The 22,431-nt window shown below is 36.8% G+C and overlaps 1 protein-coding gene across 1 annotated transcript in view; it reads left to right on the top strand.

Annotated features, from left to right (window-relative positions):
• MALRD1 (MAM and LDL receptor class A domain containing 1) overlaps positions 1-22,151 on the top strand; it is a 233,828-nt gene extending 211,677 nt beyond the window's left edge. Inside the window, exons 37-41 of the mRNA XM_059477538.1 lie at positions 10,888-10,970; positions 11,063-11,153; positions 19,511-19,586; positions 21,232-21,288; positions 22,012-22,151. Coding sequence (XP_059333521.1) covers positions 10,888-10,970; positions 11,063-11,153; positions 19,511-19,586; positions 21,232-21,288; positions 22,012-22,113 — 409 coding nt within the window. The 3' untranslated portion in view covers positions 22,114-22,151. The remainder of the gene's footprint in view (positions 1-10,887; positions 10,971-11,062; positions 11,154-19,510; positions 19,587-21,231; positions 21,289-22,011) is intronic.
• Positions 22,152-22,431: the final 280 nt, after the last annotated feature.

Below are 22,431 nucleotides of genomic sequence, written 5' to 3'. Positions count from 1 at the left end.
AAGCCACATTTAGACCTATCTATTCTCCTCAATAATTGTTTCAAGAATGCACTTGGAGTTCAAATTTCTCTTCATAGCAACAAATTGAATAGTATTAAGTGCTGAAGTTTGAATGTTTAAATACTAAGAACAGAAGTGATGATTTAGCTACTTGAAGTTTGTAATACTTTGTGTACTTGTAATAACAATTCCTGTTTTGGTTTGTTTTTTTTTTTTTTAATTGGGTATTGTGAATTACCTCTGCTGTATTCCCTGATTATAACCATGTTGCAATGCTAAACACTGAATATCAGAATCAAAGCTTTAAATCTGGGAGGGAGGTGCATGGCAAGTTTGTGATCTTCCAATTAAATACGTGCTTGAACAGGCATACCTGAGGGTTTGCATTGAAATTGCAAGGGAATCCTCAGTTCCAGCTTCTCCTAAATTCTCAAGTCTTGACTCCGTAACCATAACAACGCTAAGAGAATGTGGAGCTGGAAGGAAGGTTGTGATGAAATTGTTTTTATTGCATCTAAAGTGTCTTAGGTTCTCATAAATTGTTTAAAGGTCATTCCTCTGAAGATTTCATAAATTTAACTTGATAACAAGAAACTAGAGAGAGAATTCCCTAAGCATCTGTGAAATTCATCTCTAATACCTGAAAATTATGCAGAGACAACATCCCTGCATTATTTTCTGCGAGCCACGCTGGCATGTGTAGAACTCATTGCAGAAGTTTTTTTCTGAGTTGTGTGCAATTCAGAGAGTAAATCACTGTCTTTCTGGTACATGGATGATAAGAAAAAGAGAAGTTTTGTGTCTTTTGTTTTGTTTTGTTTTGCTTTTTTATATAAGCATACATTCAAAATAGAAGCGAAACATTTTAAAGAATGTATTCTTGTTGATGTAATTTTAGCCTGTTCTTGTGCACCTCCTTTGTACAGCAGTGAGAAGCAGAATTAGATGTTATTGTACAGTGCTGTCCCCCATGCAAGCAGATACATTTATGACTGTCTCAGAATGACAAAATGATTTATAATCTCCAATATATACAACAATCCACCTGCCAGGAGCAATGCCTGGTGTTGGCAGGCTCTGGTAAAAGCCAACCATTTCAGCTGATAAAATGACTGAACCAATGCTGAAAAGGGGCAGCAGAAAAAGAAAGAAAATAACTTTTAAACTTTGTTAATATTATTTGTGCCGGGTGTGTAGTTTAAAATTGTCAAAACACTTCCATGGCATAAGCTTTTAAAATAACTATTTAATTTCACCTGTACATTGCAGATTCATTCACATGAAAACCATTCAGAGGGTAAACTGCAGTGAAAAGCAAATACATGAGCTGACTGAAATAAATATCTATTATTTCTTACTTAGCTATAATTCAGATAATAATGTAGTTACTGTTAGTTAGTATTATTGATTAAAAGCAATAAGACCAAACATTAAAAAAAAACAAAGAGAAAAAAAAACACCCCCCAAAAAACCTCAAAACCAAAAAAAAAAAAAATTAACAAACAAAACAAAATCAATAATAATAACAATAACCTAACGAACAAAACAAACAAACAGAAAGTTCTAAAAAACCCAAAACACCCCAAAAATCCCAACCCATAATCTAGCAGAAACAAGGCAATAAAAGGATGGTCTCTGTGCTAAACTACAGCCACTGTAAATATATTCAGATCTTTTATCACATTTTCTACTTATAGAGAACCCTATCTGTTCTAGCACAGCATTGTAATCTAAGCAAAAAACTTTTTCCTGTGAAATGAACAGGTCTCTTCTATAATTTATTGCATTATTGCCTTATCTTGCTTAAATGTGAAATCAGTGCTAATTTTGAAAGAAAAATAATTTTGCTACCAGCTGCCGATACAGCTGCACAGCCAGACTTTCTGTCAGGTTATTCCTTAGTCTCTATTCAGCCCTCTAAAAGTCGCAGCTAAGGTCTATATTTGAGACACAGACATGTAAATTGTGTTTCCTAGAGGTTCTGTTTCTCTACCTCTTTATCTTCTTGCCCTCTTTCTCTCTATATTCTTCACTTACTTGAAGTGTTCTTCAAGAGCAAGTCAAAGGTCAGCTCCAAATGCATGTTCCACAAAGAGCAAAAGGGAAGGAGGGAAAGAACAGAAGAGAAACATAAGAGGGTCAAAGAAAGAAAAGCATGGAAGATTGAACAAAAAGAAAACAAGGAGGAAGAAAAAACTGGAAACAAGATGGATAGACAGGCTGGCATGAAGGACTGCTTCTTTTCTGTCAGCTGATTTAAGCTAAGGTGTATCTCTGGAGTGAACTTTTTCACTTTTCATGTGCTGCTGTAATGATACAGACATCTTGGGCAGCCTCTCTTCATATGGCAAATGGTAATGTGCTACGTTTCAGTCTCCAAGGTTCCTTAGAACAAGAGAAGGTGCAGATTAGTCCCTTTTCTCATTGCTGATGTGCTCCACATGCTAAGCACATCGCTTGCAGTACTTGCGCCCAACTTCCCTCAGCAAACAAGGTGCCAGCCCCGTGCCCACAGTGTGCCACAATTTGATTCTAATTCACAACACGACTAAGCCTGGTTCATCCAGGCTTAAAATGATAACGCTATTTTATGGACAAAGTGATGTGTCCAGAGGGTCACTTTTTGCAAAGCACAGCTCTGGAAGCAGTGGGCTGAAACTCAGGACTCAGCTGTGGTTTGGACTCTTACCTCCAGCCATCGGTGATCAGTGTAGCCACTGCATTGTTTCAAGTTGTTTCTTTCTCTGTTGTGTGGATGCCTCATATCAGCTTCAGTCAGAATTAAACCACATGATTGCTGGTTGTTTGATCTTTAAGTAAAGGTTGAAATACTGGTTTTGTCCTAGAGAAAATTTAATTTTAAAAAGCACCGTTTTTTTCTTCTTAAAAAAATCTTAAAACTTAATTTGTTTATTATCTAGCTGAGTAGTCATTTACCTGCTGAATTTAGCAACAAATTATTTCTTCAGTGCCAGGATTAACTTCACAATTTTTCCCAAGGGAGCTTTTTACTCAGTGATATAGTAATGAAAAATCTGTGATCAGAAAACTATTATTTGAGAAGGTGAGAAAAGCTAGCATGAAAAGGAGTGTAGTTTTTTAAGTGGTGGATTTCAGGTCTGGCCATCTGCTCTGAACATGTACTTCTGCTTCTTTGGTGTGGCTGAATAAATCTGTGCCATAAACCACAGTGCATGTCACATACCAACCTTCAGTGAATTCTGCTGGGGCCTATTTCATCAAACACTAAAGGCACAAAAGCAAATGACACAGCAAATAATTTCCATATAAGCCTGCATTTACTTATGATAGGATTAAACACCCTGAAAAACACTCTGTCATGCAAGATTATCAGGCGCTGGTCTGAAACAGAAAGAATTTATGGAAACAATAAAGTAATTTGTTTTTCAGATTGGTGTAATTCTCATCAGAATAACTTCAAAATTTTACTTTGTTCTGAAGTGTTTACATTAGGAGCCAGAAAGAAATCAGGCAGATCAGGCAGGTTTCAAGTTCTGACAGAATTTGTTTAATATTTAGATTCAAATTCTCCATGAAATATAAGCCTTTTCGTGTATTAACTAATTTCAGTGAAGAAATATTTGCTTTGAAATTTTCCAACCTCTCTGTTCAAAATGACAGGCATTAGAGGAAGAATTTATCCTTCCCCATGTAATAAAGGGTTTGCCTGCACCTAACAGGAAGTCATCCACGAGCTGACCAGGATAAAAATCTCACCTTCATGCTCTCATTCTAAAACCAGAAGTTGCTTATTTTCTGTTTCAACATTTCACAGCAAACATTAAGGTTTTGTTCCTCTTGCCTGGCTGTGAAAAAGCTAAACGTACCCATTTAGTCAGAATTATTCATTGTGACACTGTTACAGACACAGGTAAAGGACCCAGTGAGAACTGGTCTCTTTATTTCACCTAGTCTGAGTTTGTTGAAACTGTCTCTAGGTCCCTCCCTTTTTAGGTGCTTAATGCTTGAAGAATTAAATGCCACTCTAAACCTTTAAACTGGTTACCATAGTTTCATTGTGTATCTCTATGAAAAACAATTAGATACACTGACCTCCTCCTTCCTTATAACAATTCTGCTATTCAACTCAGGCTGTAATTAGAACCTCTCATTGTGGCTATAAGAGCAATGAGTAATCAGTGTGTCATGCTAGGAACCTGGGAGCAGCTCCCAGCGCACACTGAAGAAAAGATACATATAAAAGATAATGATGCCAATATATGAATTTTCTTCCAAATTGCCATCAGTTATCACATTGGACTCTGTAATCTCTAAAGAGTTTCATTCTCTGATTAAAGGAGCTCTCTTTACTACAGATCATTAAGTTCTTGGCTTTTAAGACTTGCTGTGGGACAAGGACTCCCTCAGGTCAGCTAACAGCTGTGTGACAAATAGGTCCCTTATTATTAGTTTAAGATGTATTTCCTTTCAGTTTGATTGAATGTTCTAGAAGATAGACAGCAACGCATGATTTTTCTTCCATTTACCATATATCATTTTGTTTACCTTCAGCATATCTGCTCCCACTCATCTTCTGTGTAAATTAAATCTGATCTTTTCAGACTCTGCCATATGACTTTAATCACTGTAATCTCGAAAGTCTTCTATCTTACTCATTATGCATACTGCAGGCTTTTATGATACAAAGTGAGCCATTACTTTCCTTGAAAATCTATGAGGATGCATAGATCTTTTCACAGAGTGCTTGTAGTTCTTTTAGAACTCTCCTTCATGTTGATTCATTTGTATTTGCCACTTATAAATTTTAACAGTTTTCAGAATAGAAGCTATATCTATATCCTCAAATTCCAGGCCTCTGTTAGCATACAGATCCACACCACATAATTCTGTTCAGAAATTTAGTCAGCTTTCTTTTATGACCATTTGTGGGGAGCTCCTGTTCCTCTCTTATTCCTTGATGTGCTAGTGGGAGTTTACAGCATTTGAGGATCTTTCATGTGTGTGTGCAAAAGGATAACTACTTTGCTGCAGTAGATTTTGCTGCTTCTTTCATAATGGAATGAAGAGTTGCTGTTTTCATTCAGAATCTAATGAAGCTTCATTTGCACTATGTTGGTTGCAAAGCCTAGTGAACAGAGAAACTTCTACACTGCTATAGCAGAGAGATGTAAATTCTGTTCCCACAAGAAGCTGGAGTTGTGGTTTGGGTGGGTTTTTTCCCCTGTATCATCCAACACCACTCCTGGAGCAGCCTGCACTGCTACACAGCAGCTGTCCAGCATGTAGGCATACGTGGCACAGCTCCCAGACAATGTGAGTTTATAATATATTACATGTTCCCCATGTAATGTATTATAAACATGGCCAATCTGAGCTCACACAGAAGGTACTGTCTCACTGCATTGGAGCAGAGTCATAAGAACATTCTCTAAAGGACATTGCAAAGTGTACAGTCATGTTCAGGGGAATATATAGCTACAATCATCCACACATTACTGCCCTAATCTACATACTATTAATACCAACACTGAATAGTTGGCTGAATAACTTTTGGTCATTCTGAACATGCACAAGGCATAACAGATTAGATTTTCTGTATAACAATTTTTTCCAGATAAAAATAGGAAAAGGAGGTGTGCTTTGGTATTCTGAAATGAAGCAGTGTATTAGCCAGACATGTTCTTGTAAATTAAAAATGCCCTGACTGAATATGGAAAACACTGGACACCTTGTCTGGTTTTTATTTTTCATTCTGAGTGAGATGAGCCCCAACTGCAGGCACAGGATGGAGCAACACAGGCAATGCTAAGTTCTTTTCTCTGCATTACCAGTATGTATATGGGGATTAATGAGGGGAAATCCTGGAAGCAAATCTGAAGGGTTAACATTCTGCCTTCTAGACTGACTTTTCTATAAGAACTCACTAATAGGAGAAGACGTTTTGTCAGGCAGGATAGATTAGGATGTGCACTGGGATGGAAGTATTCAAGTGCTATTTCATCTGTCTTTCTCTGTTGCTCCTCCTGTTTCAACTAGGAGGAGTTTCCTGTCTAAAAGGATTGCAATGGCTATATCTGTATTTCAGATAAGCTTAAGACTTGTATAAAATGCGGAGCTGCTAATTAGTCAAGATGTCATTAGTCCACGAAAATTAATCGTACATAAATAATGTGGAATTTTGGCTTCATGGCTCAAGAGATAAATTCAGTCTTTTCAGAATTGTCTGTCTTAAAAATAAAATAGCAGAAGAGGATTATTAAGGAAGCTCTTCAAAATTCCCATTACCCCGCTAATGAAGATTTAACACATAGCCCAGAAGACATGGCTGATCTGTAATCCTTAAGGTCCTTACACCACAACAGCACTGGCGTATCCCTGGCTGTTCTCATCAGAGGGAAGAGTAATCATGACTTTGAAGAAGCAACTTATCAGCATCCTAGAAGAACAGTCCATGCTCAGCAGTGGATGGGTAGCTAAGAGTGTTCTCCTTCATTATCTGGACTTAAGGGAGTCATCTCTTGGGTGTGTGCAAAGGCTGCTCTGACCTGGTGCTGTTAACCAAAGTTAACTTCAGGACTGATTGTCCCAAGGGTTGCACAGTACTAAGGCGAAGTTTGACTTGGTTTCCTATAAAGATGTCTGGTATTATTACTGTTATTCACTGATACAGTTTTGCAGTAACAGTCAAATGAAGTCTGAGGGTTGAGACTATTATTTTGTGATTGCAAAAGCATAGGATTGTGTATTCTGTGCCCCCAGTACAAACACCTAGGGAAACCTCATCCATCTCCTCAAAATCACTATAAACTTACACCATGATTGTCCTTGCCACCTTTTTTTCCCAATATTTTTATTTTATTCCTCAATGAAAAGAGGAACTCCTCCAGTTTTTTATCAACTGCCTAGCACTTCATGCTTTGGACAGAGTGTGAAGCCTACAGGAAATGTCACTAGACGAGAAGATCTTTTCAACACCACACAACAACACAGCTGCAAAGGACTGCACAGGCAGGAGGCCATGGAGAGTCAGGCTCAAAAAGGGGCTACATGTATCTCATTTCTTAAGGATGATAGGTTCTGTGTTTTGTCATGTAAGTTCTTCATAGCTTCTAACCAACTAGTCTGATTGGTTGGTTTTTGCCTGCAATAGTTTCTGGATTTTGTTAAATATAAAATAATATATAGTGGTATAGCATTTTCAAACCTGTAAAAGATTTTCATTCTGCATTTCTTAGCAAAACTTCCAGCTGTCCTAAAGAAGACCATGCCTTAAAAATTTGTTTTGAAAGTGCATCTCAGGTTTCTAATACAGAGAAATAACTGGAGTAGTTTGATAAAAACTATTTACATTTTATTTAACCTTCATGTCTAAACTGTTATCTTCTCTTCTTCTCTGATCTAAGTTATTGGCAGATATTGGTGACAGAAATCTCATTCTATCCTTTCCTCTCAAGTTACAGAGTGAGTTCTCCATCACAGCTATCACTGTAGTCAGCTGGAGTTTCTAGAGATGACAGAAATAGAAGGAACAAAATCTTGCAAGACATTTATGAAACGAGATTGTTTTGAATATTTAAGAGATGTTTCCCTCAATTCTGGGAACAGAAAAGCTTGGCTTCATTAAAAGCCAGAGGCAATGTTTGTATCAGCTGAGAGCTATTAATGAGCAATTTTCCCAAGTTTTTCTTGGCAACTCACTGAAAGTTGCAGGCATCTAAACTAGCTGTAACTCTTACTTTCACTTGTCTTTTTTTTTTTTTTTTTTTACTTGGGAAGATGGAATTTTGTTAGTAATGAAAAAACAAATCTGATAAAGGGTTGAACGAATCTCCAAATTATAAATGAGATTTTTCTGACAGTCTAATGCTTTACCTCAGTGGCAGAGATGATGGCTAAGATTCCCTATCACAGTTAAAAAATAACAAATAAATTAATGTGTGAAGATACATGTGGGAGCACTTAACCAATTTATTTACTCTTTTTGTTGTTGTTGTTTAGCACTCCTTTTCCATCCTGGTCTTTAAGGATTAGCTATCATGTTTTTACTATCTTCATCTTTTTTTGCCTTCACTCTTCCCTCTCCCTATAAAATAGTCCCCATGCTTCATGCTTTACAACAATTTTCCCATCAATTTGTTTTCTGAATTTTTTCTTATAAATTACCAAGTTCCAGAGATATTATCTTTGCTCTACCTTTATCCATTTTTACACTTTTCTTTATTCCCCAGCCAATGTCAGTGATACTTGCAGTAACAACCTAGACAGATGCAGTGGAAAATCATTTCACTGGCTAAAATTACACCTTGATAGTCTGACATCAGATTCCTAAGTGGTGTCATGTAGCATTCAGAGATTTGAAGAGGAATGAATGGCCAAGCCAAGGGAGTTAATAGTTGATCACAAAACCTATGTTTATAGGAAGATAAACTAAAAGATGCTTAACTTTTTTATCCACAATTCAAACATAGCATGAATACGGGGAAATAATACTCCATCAATAAATGGAAGCACAGCATATGAAGGTATATTTAGATATTTCTGTATAGTAGAACTTTCCTACAGTCCTACCAGTACCACACCTGCTTTATGAACTGCCTCTTTGCAGCTCTGAGGTATGTCCTGATGCCTCCAAACCAGCAAATGGCACCTCTCCTTGCCACTCTGAGTAGTGCTTGGGCACAGCTGCAAATCTGTGTTCTTATTCTTTCTTTTACAGCCAAGTAAGTCCTGCAGTGACAAGAAAGAGGCCAATTTTGGTTAAAAGCATATCTAGTTCAACAGAATATCTGGCAAACAGGGAGAAAGAGAATTATACAATTGAGAGCAATCAGAAAAGTCTTTTGATGGGTGATTACCAGCAGATTGCAATGTTTCTACATGGATCCACAGAGCTTGGTGTCAGCCCAGCTGCAATTTGACATTTTTATAAGATCATCAGTCTGCATAAAAGAGCAGCTCATGAATAACACGATTTTTTGTAGTATGCTGAAGAAGAAGGAGGATTGAAGAGACCAGGTATTTTCAGTCACTGAATACAACGGGTTTCCAGCTCAGCCATTTCAGAGCTGTCAGCTGAAATACCATTTTTTCTTTAGACTTAGCATGTCAGAATATACTACTGGCTCTAATTTCTAAAGCTAGGATTTGTTAGTTTATGAATTAGTAACCTTGAATAAGGTAACCCTTTAACCACAGAAAACCCATCTGTGGTGTAAATGGGTTAAATAAAATCTCCCTCTGCCCACTGTATTTGAGTAGAGCTGGTACTTCCTTTCTGGCATAGTCTCTGCCCAGAATTTTTTAACCATAGACTGAATTGCAATAAATTGTGCATCAGTCTCTTTTGGTCTTTGGTGAAGTCACCTTCCTGTCATGTCTGAAACTGGGATATCAATCTGGTTTCTGACATGCCTTGATCCTTTAAGGATTCTAGTTATCATTGCAGCTACAGATTCTTGCTTCTCTGTCACCCCACCCTTCCTCTTCCTCCATCCAGCACTCCTAAGTCATTTTCTGGGAAAATGAAGCATTCCTGTCCCTCTGAAATGCCTCAGTGTGCAGCTGCTAGGGCAAGGCATGTGGGCAGTACCTTGTGCTAAACTATGGCAAATGGCATGAAGTCCTCTCTCACATGTTCAAATTAAAGAAGCTTAATAAAAATATTTAATTGCGTATATGTAAGGTTTCATGCTATATATTTAAGGAGAGGCAACTAAAATTTCAAAATTACATTTTAAAAAGTGGTGACTATGGAAAAAAAATGTGATGTTAGAGTTAGCAAGCATCTCAATGTGCATTCCAGCCCACATTAATAGTTTATGAAACTGTAAAGAAAGAATAAGAGGTGAAAAGAATTTTCCATGCATTTGACATTACTAGGACTGAAACTGGACTACTACTACTACTACTACTACTACTACTACTACTACTATCACTTCTTCCCGATACACATTTCTAAAAAAATGTTTAAAATTTCTGAAGCTCATAAATCAACAGCCATGCATATAATTGGAAAGCTGGTAGAAGTCATTCCATCAGTACACTCAGGATGGGGTTCAAACACCATGTGGGGTGCCTGAAATTTAGATGCCAGTGTGTGGGCCTCCCCCTAACAACCCTTTATGCTGCAGCTATTTTGAAATTCCCCAAATTGCATGTGTCTCACCTAGGTGTGCAGGGTCCCTTCATTCTCATGGAGACAGAAGGCCACAATAAAAGCAGGTAGACAAAAGCTTAATTGAGGCAAATTAAAGTAACAAATGATATAGTCCTTTTTATTGAATTTGATTAACCATTAAGCAGCAAGTGTAAATCAAAACAGCAAATCTTGTGTCAGATATTTTATATTTTGGTCACTTCAAATCAAGACTGAATTTTACCAAACAGAAACTTTGGAATAATTTTACACGGCTGCATTCAAGTGAAGCTTTGGTTTTGACAAGGCATTTGTTGGAGAAGTACCATTTTTACAAAAAAAAAAATCAATTAGAAAAACAAGAGAAAAAATTAGATGACAGGAGAAAAAGATTTTTCTCATATTCTAATTGTGTGTCTTTCTCTATATTAGGGTCCCAGTCCCTCAACTCAGATATGTATTTAACCCTCACATGGGGGATACATGGAAACTGGTCACGTTTCTTTTGCTGTGAGAGAACAATATCATGGCATTATGGAAAAGGAAGCCAATTCTAATCTTTGAACTTAATTTTATTTTTTTCTCTCTTAATTTTCTTTGTGTATTTCTCACTTAGATTCCATTATATTAACTTTGATGCTGCTCTTTGTGATTCCTGGATAAGCTTTAGTCACTGGCAAAAGTGCTCAAAACTTTGGCCTTTCCTGCGTGCTCATCACTGTTTATGATCCTTTCTCCTCCTTTCTTCAAAAATTCTTGTTTTATTACAGATGTGGAAAAGGATGGAAAGGAAATCGTTGCCACATAAGTGCTAAGCCTCTTCAGCCTCCAACTTCAAGTCCCCTCCAAAATGGTAGGTCTGTAAAGAGAAAGTAATGCCTTTCAATTCATCCTTTGAGTCTTTCATTTTACTTATTTCTGTCTTTGATTGCTCTGATTTTGCAGATATTTGGATTGGATTGGGTATTGGCTTCTTACTGATTAAAATTACAGTTGCTGCCTTGTATTTTCTTTCGAAGAAGAAAGTGCCAGAAATGTAAGTAAAACTTTTATTTTGCATATAGCAGACACAAATGTGGCACAGAGCAATGGCCAGCTGCCCAGGCTCATTGGTTTCAGTTTTGAATTTCCCTACAGTCTGCCTTCATACAAAACACTAAGCAGAGAACATAACTTTGCAACAAAAGCTGACCTTAGTGGGCCCCAGTCTGGAAACAATGAGCAATGGCTTGATTGCATAGAATGTTTTGATTGTGGCATTGTATGCGTATTCTTAAATTATAAAATTTAGAGGCTTTTAGGATATGCCTTCAACTGACAATTCAGTATTTCACAGATATATTTACAAGCCCTTCCTGCCATCCCTCTGATAATCTGTTTTTTCTCTCCTTCGATAATCTCTGCTTTTTCTCTCCTCCTTGTTTATTTTACTCTAACCTCTGTATTGTTTCTCTGCCTACCTCTCAACTTATTCTGCTAGATCCTTCTCTGCCAGCAAGTACCCAGCACTGTCCCTTCCTCCCTTTCAGCAATTCCTGTTGCACATTTCCTTGTCCATTTTTGTGCTGTTAGATTTTCCTCACCCTTCATTTTCCTCTCCAGAATTCATCTTCAAAGCTGTCTCTTTTCCTTTAAACTTGTTCTCTGCTATAGACTTCCCTCTCTTTGGGGATGTTGTTATCTCCCAAAGTATCTACTAAACTGTGCAGACTGCTGTCCTGACATTATTGCTGCTGACACGTCTCCTGTCTGCATGCTCCCCTGACAGGTAGAGCTGTCTGTGGACACAGAACAAAATGTTGAAGCAGAAACCTTTATTGGTTGTGCTTCTGTTAATTGAGTGCACAGCTTCACCTGCTTTCCTTACATCTTCCTCTTCTTGAAAGCAGGAATAACATTTCCTTATCTGATTTCACAGGGCTTTAAGATTTAATTCATTCACATTAATAGAACCTGCCAAGGCACACATATGGCAAAGCACTTCAGAAGTGCAAGATTACCTCTATTGTAAGAGCCGCTGCATTTTTATTTTTGTCATTTCAATATTTATCTTTGAAAAAAGAGTTTAATTTCTCAAAACATGTTTGATAGTGTTTTAATTCAAAAAATATTCTCGTTTCCTCCACTACTACTTCTGTGCTCTCATTCAACACTCCCTCTATGTTTTTCTTTCATAAATGTCTACTCAAAGGTTACTGCACTGCCATTCACATCTCTTTTACCCATAAATCTATATTTAAGGAATAATTTTTTCTTTTCTTATAATTACTTATTCTACCAAAAAAAGTAGTCTTTTTTCTACCCTGTTGCAATATGATGCTAAGCAATATGGTCCTATTAGGTATAAAACAGGGATGAATGAGCATCTTCTTAGTATGGCTCTAAGAATATCCCACAGCCCTGATATGTAGAGAACCAGAGCTGTGAAAGAGAGGATTAGACAAGCTTACAAAACAAAGCTTATTCTGGTCTTGATTGTTTTCATTAAAGCTTCCAGAAAGGTAAGTTATGATGATGGAAATTTTTGTGACTACCAATTTTATCTATTATAAACTGAGATTGTCAAATCATTTTGCCCACATTAATAATTATTAAAAAATATTTTTTATTTTCCTTGTTTTCAGTCACAGTCTACTTAATATGTAAGTCAAAATGCTTTTTTAGGCATCTTCCTAAGAAAAAAATTTAGCTAATAAATGGCAATTTGTTTGAAATTGTGAAAACAGTGAAATCTGAAATTTTGAATTTGAGAAGATAAGTTGATCCAGGTTCTTCCTCTTCAACTACCTAGTGCCTACCATGATTTGGTATACAAAAATCACAGCTGGAAACATAGAAGCAAATTAAGGCAAGTTATTCCTGAACTGCTTAATCAGTAATCAGAACTGACAAGTCAAAATGCAGCCAATGTTAATGTACTGAGGTTTGGATCATTAGGATAAAGCTTTATAATAAGAAGTGACTTGTGTTTGCAGAAGTCTGTAAAATGTACAATGTGACAGCACCACACAGAGGCATGAGATTTTACTCCTGATTTTTTTCAAGGGATTTGATGAATGAGAGGATTTTACTGGCACATAAATTATAGTTACCTACAGTTGGTTTTCACTTCTGTCTGCTTTTAGCCCTCCTGAGCCATGTTGTTTTCATAAAGTCATTAGGCACTGGAGTCACTCTAGAGAAGCTTTCACATGCTTGAGGCCACATTTACTACTTTTTGATAAATTCTTTTGCTTGCTATTTTTATGTAATTTCTGTTAGTGTCCTGTTGCTTTACTGTATAGACCCACCCATGCAGGCACTGGCAGATGGTTCTCCAAAGGAGAACATTAGGAGTTGTAGGTGTTAGCTCCCTTAAAATGTTGTGTAGGTCCATCTAAGTCTCAGGGAATATAGTACAGGAATGTGCACAAGAGCTGGAGAAGCTTAAGAGTCCAATACAATTCTTTTTTTTTCATCAGAAAACCAGGTAAGAGGCAGTAGGGATAGGCTGAGTATCCCTTAGGTGATTGCCAGCTAAAAATTTGTCACTAACAGCAGTGAGAACCTAAGTCACATTTGTCCCTCTTCTTCTCTGGAAACAATAATAGTGCTTTTCCCCTTTCCTTCAAACCAGAATGGATGCTCTACTTCCCCTTCTCTATCTCCTTCTCCTTTGCAGAATTTAGTTTCTGATCTGCAGGCTTTAATCACTCCTGTTACTGAGTGGGAGTTACTGGAATTCATCATGTAAGTTTACTTCCTAATGGATAAAAGCAGCTTTCCATGGCTTGGCAGCAGCATACTTCATTGCCATGACAGCATTCAGATATGTCAGATACTTCCCAGTCCCCAGCTGGGGATATGTGAAACCTTTGTATAGAAGCCCCAAATCAGAGAAGCTTGTGAGTTTCTCTCATTCCTGTTTGCACTACAGACATGATGTTCCCTAATCCAGAAGGGAAGGCTGCCAGTTGCTCCATTCCATCAGTGGCATCTGTCCTTGTTGACCAAAGCTTCATTTTAGCTTCCATTTTTTTGCAGCTGCCTTCTAACGCTTCATTGTAATTTGAAATGTGAGAGTATGAAAAGTAAGTGACTTTCTGTCCAGCCAAGTTATGCCTTTTTACTACTGTCTCCAAATCAGTCAACATCCCTGGATAAATTCAGGTTGTTTCTTTCCTGTTCCTGAACTGTGCCATCCACTGCAAGGCCAATGCACCACAGCTATTATCAGTTCTGTCAATCTTAATGAACACAGAACATTAAATTTTCCAAAGCATATAACAATGTATCTTGCCACACAAGGAAAAGAGTGAAAAACTGGGGTCTTAGGAGAAAGGATTTTAAAATGATAGAAAATCATGGAAAGAAAGGGCCCACAGAGGCCATTTTTCATCCTGCCACATCACAGACTCAAATGTATCACTCCTGAGTTCACATTTAAAAACCTCCAGCAACATGAATTTGATGGCATCCTCAGGCTATATTGGTACCTTGGGTAGAAAGAAGTTTGCTGTTAGAAAGTTATATTCCAACTGCTGATATGTCTGTTTATCATTTAAGTTCATATCTATTCACCATGGGCAATAACAGATCATTCCCTTCCTCCTTGCAGGAAGCTTTTTCTGTTCTTGAAGGCAGTTGTCATGCCTCCTTACAGGCTGCTTTCTTCAGGGTAAACAAGCTCAGTGCTTTAGTCTTTCTCCACAGTTAAGGCTTACTTATAATTATGATGATTCCCAGTTTCTGTTGCCAGACTTTCTGCAGTCAGACCATACCCTTCTGGAGGTGTGGTGTGAAGGAATGGGTGGTATATTCCAAGGGAATCTCTCCAAACAGATCGGAGGGGCTGCCAGAGGTCATTGCTGGCTGTGCCTCTGTTCCTATATCCCAAAGAGATAAACAGAATGACAGCATAATGACATTTAGTGAATGGTTTTCAGCTTGTGAACTGGAACAGAGACAAATACAGTTCATGTATAATGGGAGAAAAATGCGCAGTTTTATGGGAAAGAGTAAACCAAAATTTGGAAGCATTAGCCATAAATGTTGGTTGGGAATTGTTGTACTAGTCCAATGCTGCTATCCAAATCCATTGATTCCTCTGTAGGGTAAACTTCTGTTCTCAGAAGTTTTCAGTTTTTCTGAAATGTTACATCTGATGATCACCACACATAGGAAGGACTGCACAGAAACAGAAGGAAACACACTGAGGCACAACCAGTCTCTGCAGTCTGCAGCCTTCAAGATCACGAAGATGAAAGTTGCAAAAGAGTGATTTAAAAAAAAAAAAATTACTTCCCCAAAGAGACCCAAAAGATACAAAGTACAGACTTAGGAAACCCCTACAGCATATTAACAGTTGAATCAAACATCCGAGTGGTCTGTATATTATTTTAGATGCAGCTTCTGGAAAGTCTTCTCTCCTTGCATCATGCCTCCTTTTATAGGATGTGCAAAATATAGCTTACTTCAGCAAACCTAAATTTAGTTGAAAAGATTTTAGACATGCTTTGGAAATTAAGATCTTGAGTTTTAGTTTCTCTTAAGAACTGCAGCTTTAGCACACCTATAAAAATTCTTTTAAGGGATTATTTTAATTAGTAGCCTTATTGTAATTAAATCTTTGGTCGACTAGGACTTTGTCATTGTTGTTATGGATCAGATGACAAGCATTCCTCCAGCATTGTATTTCATAAGAATCTGTGTTCTGTATGAAAGAAAGTACAAAATTATGAGCTCTTGCATCCAAAAAAAAAAAGAAATCTAGATACTTTAATTTTCATTAACAAGAATGATGTTACACAGCAGACTGTTTATATGCTGGTGGATTTTTTGTGGAGCATAAAACTTCTTCCTGTCTTTGTGAAATTGTAGTGGAGAAACCTCTGACAATCAGTAGTTTTTGCTACTAAGGAATGCAGATGAACTTGTAAAGCTATGCCTAATGTTACCTCAGCCTAAGATGATTAATTCTCTCCATTCTTATTGTGGCATTTCTGGTTATGTTAGAAAACCCAGTTCTCTCTACACTACCTTACACACATATTTGAGTATTTTTTTACTTTTTTTTTTTACTTTTTTTTACTTTTTTTACTGCAGTTGCTACCTCATCAAATTGATAGATTATAGCACTTGTGCAAACATGTGATTAAACTTTCTCTTACAAATTCTTTAAGGCCTTTTAAGCAATTTGAAAATATTTTAGAAATTTTAAGGCCATCTATTGATATCCTTTAGAAAGTATTGCTTGCTACATTCACAAACAGGGATAACCATATATATAAGTTTGTATGAATGAACACATATCTATGTATTAATCTACATGTATCTACATATATCATATGTATGAATCTGTGTTTATATATGGTGTATGTATGTGTAGAATAAGTTATATAAGGTAGTATATTCAAGGTGGCTTTTGAATTTTGACAAAAATGTTCGTAAGAGCAGGAGTGAAATTGAGAAATTTCATTTTCCACCTAAGTTTATGGTGCATAAATTCAAGCAGTGCTCATCTTTTGGACCATAAAATTCCCATAATCCCTAAGATTCAGTGACCAATACATATGCTTTTCATGATTTAGATCTACAGGGGGAAGACACCTGAAATCTGCTGGACTCAATTTTATTGTTTGAGACATAGACAGGACTGATTTCAGCACAGCAACCAAAAATGTGTTGTTGAAGAACTTGGCCAGCACTCTGTTAGGTGCCCACAGTTTGGCCCAGTGTCCTTCTGGTTAGTTCTCCTCCTTGCAGAGGAAGCTGGAGATCTGTGTTCAGCACCCTCCTGCCCTCAGGACAGACCCAAGAGCTCAGCATGCTCTTGCCCCAGTAAGCTGTGCATGTGTCCTGCACAAACTGCTCCAGTTTAAAGGAGTGATGAAAGAGAATCAGACCAATCCCTGTCCTTACCGTTTGCTACTGGCACAGTAAGGGTGGTTCACACTGAGAATTGTGTGACCTGTGTTGCCCTCTGGAAGTGTCTCAACTGACTCTAAAGAGAAGTGATTTTTTTAATTTCATATCATGCTTTTAGGCCATACAGTTGGTTTGTGAGGTCTCAATGAGGCACCAAAATTAAGGCATGCAAGTGTGGCCCTTTGGGCACTAGTTTAGAAGCAGAGCCAAACTCCTTCAAAACTTCTCATCTTAGTTTGCTTCTGGCCTTATATTTTGTGAACCATGCTTTCATATTTAGAGTAAAAAATAAATTTTGTACACATTTTCTGGACTTCATTCAGGAGGACTGGGATGAAAATATACACTTAGTAGGCATATAAATAATCTTTCACTGCTTCACTAAGCAAACTAAATGAGTCAGAATATCATTATTTATTACAGTTAAGATTAGATCAAATGAAAAAATTAACAGGTTCAAATATTCAGCTCTCCCCATTGTTGTGTCAGGTAATCAAAACAAATTATGAGACTGGCATTAGAAGCAATTATTTTCTGACAGTCTTGTGAAATATTTTAGGGAGACATGTCTGGTTTAGTATAAAATTCAAACTTAGTTTCTTGCACTGATTTAATTCATAAGGTAGAATATTTCTGTGCCTTAACTTGTGTCTTCCTCCCATTCAGCCATTCTGGTTTTAGCTATTTGTGACAGAAATTATTCAATGTGTCTCCTCTGTGGTTCCCACTGAGGAACAGCTTCCCTTCCCAACATCTCTGTGGACTGTGCTCCTGTGGCTGCTCTTGTCCCCTCAGTCCTGCCTACCCCAGAAACACAGAGCCTGTCTATCAGATTCTAGGGAGACATAGCTTCAACCACCTGCAGGAGCAGCTTTGGAACAGAAACACACACAGAAACACACAACAAAATTTATTTCTCCATCATCAAGGCTGATGGGAAGCTTTAGGGAAAATTTTTGTCTTAGAATACTGTCCATGCAGATTTTTATGTACACAAGGCACAAAGACTGTGGATAAAACCCCAAAGAAATACATGCATCACTTCAGAAGCAAAGATAAGCTTCTGCTTCATTCTTCAGTAATTTTAACTAATACATCCGTTGCTTTTTATGTAGTATTGGAACAGCTTTGATGATTCTGGGCATCTCACTATAACAAAGACATTGAGGCGCTGGAGAGAGTCCGGAGCAACAAAGCTGGTGAAGGGTGTAGAAATTAATTCCTATGAGGAGCAACTGAGGGAGCAGGAAGTGTTTTGCCTGCAAAAAGAAAAGAAAGGTCGGGGGAGACCTTACTGCTCTCTATAACTGCCTGAGGCAGGAGACTGTGGCCAGGAGAGGGTGAGTCCCTTCTCCAAGGAATGAGTGCCAGGACAAGAGGACATGGCCTCAAGCTGTGCTAGGGAACTTCAGGCTGGACATCAGGAAGAATTTATTCATCAAAAGGGTTGTTAAGCATTGGAACAGAGTGCCAATGGAGGTGGAGTCACCAAACCTGGAGGTGGAAGGGGCTGGACATGGCACTTAGTCCAGCTGAAGAGGTGGTGATCAGTCAAAGGTTGGACTCAGTGATCTTACAGTTCTCTTCCAACATTAATGAGTCCATGATTCTGTGATTTCAAGCAAGGTGGAATATTAACAACTAGTCATCTATTAGGGAAAAAAAATTAGATCTAGGCAGCATGTTCCATGCCCATTCTGCTTTTGCAGAATAAATCTGATTAACTGCACAGGTCATAAGTGCTTCCAGAAAGAAATGGGGCACATGAAGACCTCTATCAACTTTAAATCTCCAGATGAGGTAATGGACATGAGATTCATAAATAGCAAAATTTCTCCTAATACTCTATTATAAATTGTTTAAGGCATTGTATTAATTAGTGAAAAATTTGTATTTCAATACCTCAAGTGATTATTTGTTCCTGTCTTTGTAGAAAAATATATGGGTGGAAAAAGCTTGTATAGCTTTAAAACAGATGCTGATGATTTTGACCCAAAATGCACGTTCTTTCCCAATTAATTGGAAAAGTGGAGTACTTATACCAATTAAATAACTAAGGTGCTCTTGAACTTGGAGCCTAAGACCATGTTAATCACTGAATTGTCAGTGTGATAGCAAAATACAGGAAGAACATGATCTCATTCCATGCAAAGAAATTATAGGAATGCAACTTTTAAAGTAATCTCATGTTTGATTTAATGTATAGCACCATACCTGCATTTTATAAATACTAAATAGTTCTATGCACATCCAGAAGCATATATATTTTTTGAAGCAACGTATGAAAAATTTTTATTTTAGCCTAGACATTATTTATCCAGAATATTGGTTTAATTTCATTAATTTCAGTAGAGCTCAGTTGTAAATATATATAGCCTCCAATTTTTTTGGACTCAAGTCTTTTGAATTTTAATCTGTTTGGTTCTTTGATGACCTGTGTCATATGGTGTTTTTGTTCCTTTTTTTTTTCTTGTTTGACTTCCCAAGGAAAGTGCAGAAAAGTGCTATTTCTTCATTTGCCAATCCTTTGTACAAAGACCTTAGATCATCTGGGAAAGTAAAGGTAAGCTGTTCAGAAAAACGTATTTGAGGAAGTCCTCAAACAGTATTCCATTAAAAGAATGTAATCCCTGAGAGAATGCTATTTAAGAAGTGACAATTAGAAATTAACTCAATACTCAGATCAGTTCCAATGCATTTTCAAAACCACACAGTAATACTTGAAGTCAGCTCAGTTTTGACAACCTCTCAGTGTTTATAATTATCATGACTATAGGCTGAAGATTTGGAGGAAAAAAAGTATTTTGGATTAAATATTTACCCCCACTTAGATAAGAATAAACTCGCTGGGACTCGTCTCCTTTTGTACCTGGAAAATAAACAAACAAACAAAATCAAGAAAAACCATCCAACAAAGCAAACACACAACAAAAGAAACACATCAACAACAATAAAAACATAAAATGCATGATTTGGCAACCAAGTTGCCTTTGCACACTCACTTAACTTTAATAAAGGAGTTTTTAGCCCTCCCCAGTACCTTAAACATACATCACAATTTCCATCACTGTAAAATTCACCTTGACATTAAACAAGCAATTTGCCACACATTGCCCTAGTACCCTTTCTCGATCAGAATTAAGAAACTGATAGAGTAACAAAGAAACTTTTGCATAAAATATGCATTTAAAAGTGAACATATTATAGAGAAAAGAATTAAAGGCAAGATTTAATTCTCAAATTAGAATGATAAGTAAAAATCATGTCCTAAACTTAACAAGGAATAAATTATTGATTAAATGAAAGTATATCTGATATTTTGTTTATAATTTAAAAAAAAAGATGAAGAACCTTGGAAGAAAAAAAACCACGAAAAAATTTTAAAATATCCTTCCTGCCCTCATTTTGATACTACCCTTATTAGCATTGAAAGAGCTAGGCTTGATTTGAAATAGAAAATAAAGATTGTCCTTTGCACAGTCAATAATATAAGATTCCACTGCAGCTTTGAATAGGATTAACTCTGACATGCCATTTACTTTCTGTAAAAAGGTCCTTACACCTGATTTTAGAGACATTAGATCAAATGAATTCACTTATAGGTTGGAGTTTGTGAGAGCTCCAAGTTGGAAATATTCCCATCACAATCATGTCCAATTCATCAGGACATTTTTATTTTAGTTAAAATAGATTCCTGACAGGCTTCATTTAATAGCAAGTTGAAAAACAGAAGCACAGAGTCAGGAGAGACATTTTCATGGAAGACAGCCCCAGGCATCGTGATTGAAGTCCAGCCATGTACCAGAACTTCCTCTATTTTCTCTAAAACTGGGAAAAAACAGGTTTACGTTAATTTCTCTTTTTAAAAGAAAACAGGCATTATGAGTTTTCTCCAAGTCTGATGAGACTTAAATCTGAATGGTGTATCATCAATCAAAAGAGATGACAGAATGTGAGCAAAAGCTGTTGTCTCCAGCGGAATACTCACAAGTTATGCCCTTGTGGGAGTCTCTGAGCTTCATAAAGAACAGTTCTCCTGAACCTTCCTGAACACAAAAGTCATGTGGGCATAGCATAGCTCTACTCTTGCTCATAATGCTGCCTCATAATTTTGGATCCATAGCGTGTGTTACACAGGCACCACATGGCAGAATATATTCTTTTCAGCTCACTAAAAATATTCTGAAGCAGTTTTTTTCTTTTCATAGTCTCCTAGGTATGCCATCTCATCTGCTGTTCAAATCAGTGTTTCTCCATGGCATGAGGTATGTAATAATATATTTCTAGGATGTGGGTTGGACTAGAAAAGGAAATTCATTTGCAGAGGAAAGGGGAAAATGTCACTTAAAGTCAATGGCTTACTCCTACTTGTACTGTTAGCACCTCTGGAAATCTGAGAGAGATGACTGGGGCTGAATTTGTTGGCAAGGACCTCATAATAACAATTCCAGTAGTGTTGCTCTTCATAGCTACTTGGTACACCCTACACTAAAGCAGTAAGTTTCAGTCTGGGCAGATGCTGAAGAAAATGCTTAGAATTACTGAAATCCTTTCCTGAAGGAAAGGTTCATATTACCTATTTTCTCATAATTTTTCAATCAAGGAAATTATAACCATTTCCATGAATAAAAGGAAATTACAATGCCGTGTACCAAAAGTAGTGACCCACTGCAATTACACTATTGTACACAGATTGCCTAATATAATGTTAAATGTATATTGAAGCAAGGGCTCTTGAGACAAGGGAAAAAGGTGGAAACAGATGCAGAAGTAGGTTAAATTACTTGATCAGGGGCACATAGTAGGCAATTGTTTTGGTGGATCTATGCTAACTTTATTTAGCTGAAAGTCTGGTCTAAAAATGTTTCGAGATTTTATAGTTTTCTTTAATATGTTATTTCTATAATGAATCTATAGCCATTTGTATGTGCATTTAAAAAAATAATTGAATCACTTGGATATTAAATTTCTTTTTTTTTTTCTTTTAGTATCCGTTTAATGAAAATGTGAATGCCACTTCTTTTCCAAATCCCCTCTATGGTGTAGCAGCAGAAGACATGGAAAAATTATGTAGCTCCTTGAAAACTTAAACACAATGCAGGATCAATAGTGATTGTAACTCTTTGCCTAAAGACTTGTTATAAAATCTGGAAGGGTGTCATGATACTGTAGTAAATGCAATATGAATTAATAACTCATCACAGAATAACTCTTATTAAAACAATTACATTTAGAAAGTAAATTTATTTTGAAACTGCAATCCATACATAAGTAAACCATAATTACATATTGCCTTCTGTCATTTCTGTTGATGTAGAAAGAGATTGATAATTATAACTATGAATTCATTTTACATTTATACAGTTTAAATTCTAGTATGTTAATAAAATGTTTAATCTAATCCAGAT

This window comes from Ammospiza nelsoni, chromosome 1 (genome assembly GCF_027579445.1).
Source record: "Ammospiza nelsoni isolate bAmmNel1 chromosome 1, bAmmNel1.pri, whole genome shotgun sequence".
Classification (NCBI taxonomy): domain Eukaryota; kingdom Metazoa; phylum Chordata; class Aves; order Passeriformes; family Passerellidae; genus Ammospiza; species Ammospiza nelsoni.
Note: the sequence above shows the minus strand (reverse complement) of the source record. Positions and strands in the feature narration are given on the sequence as shown.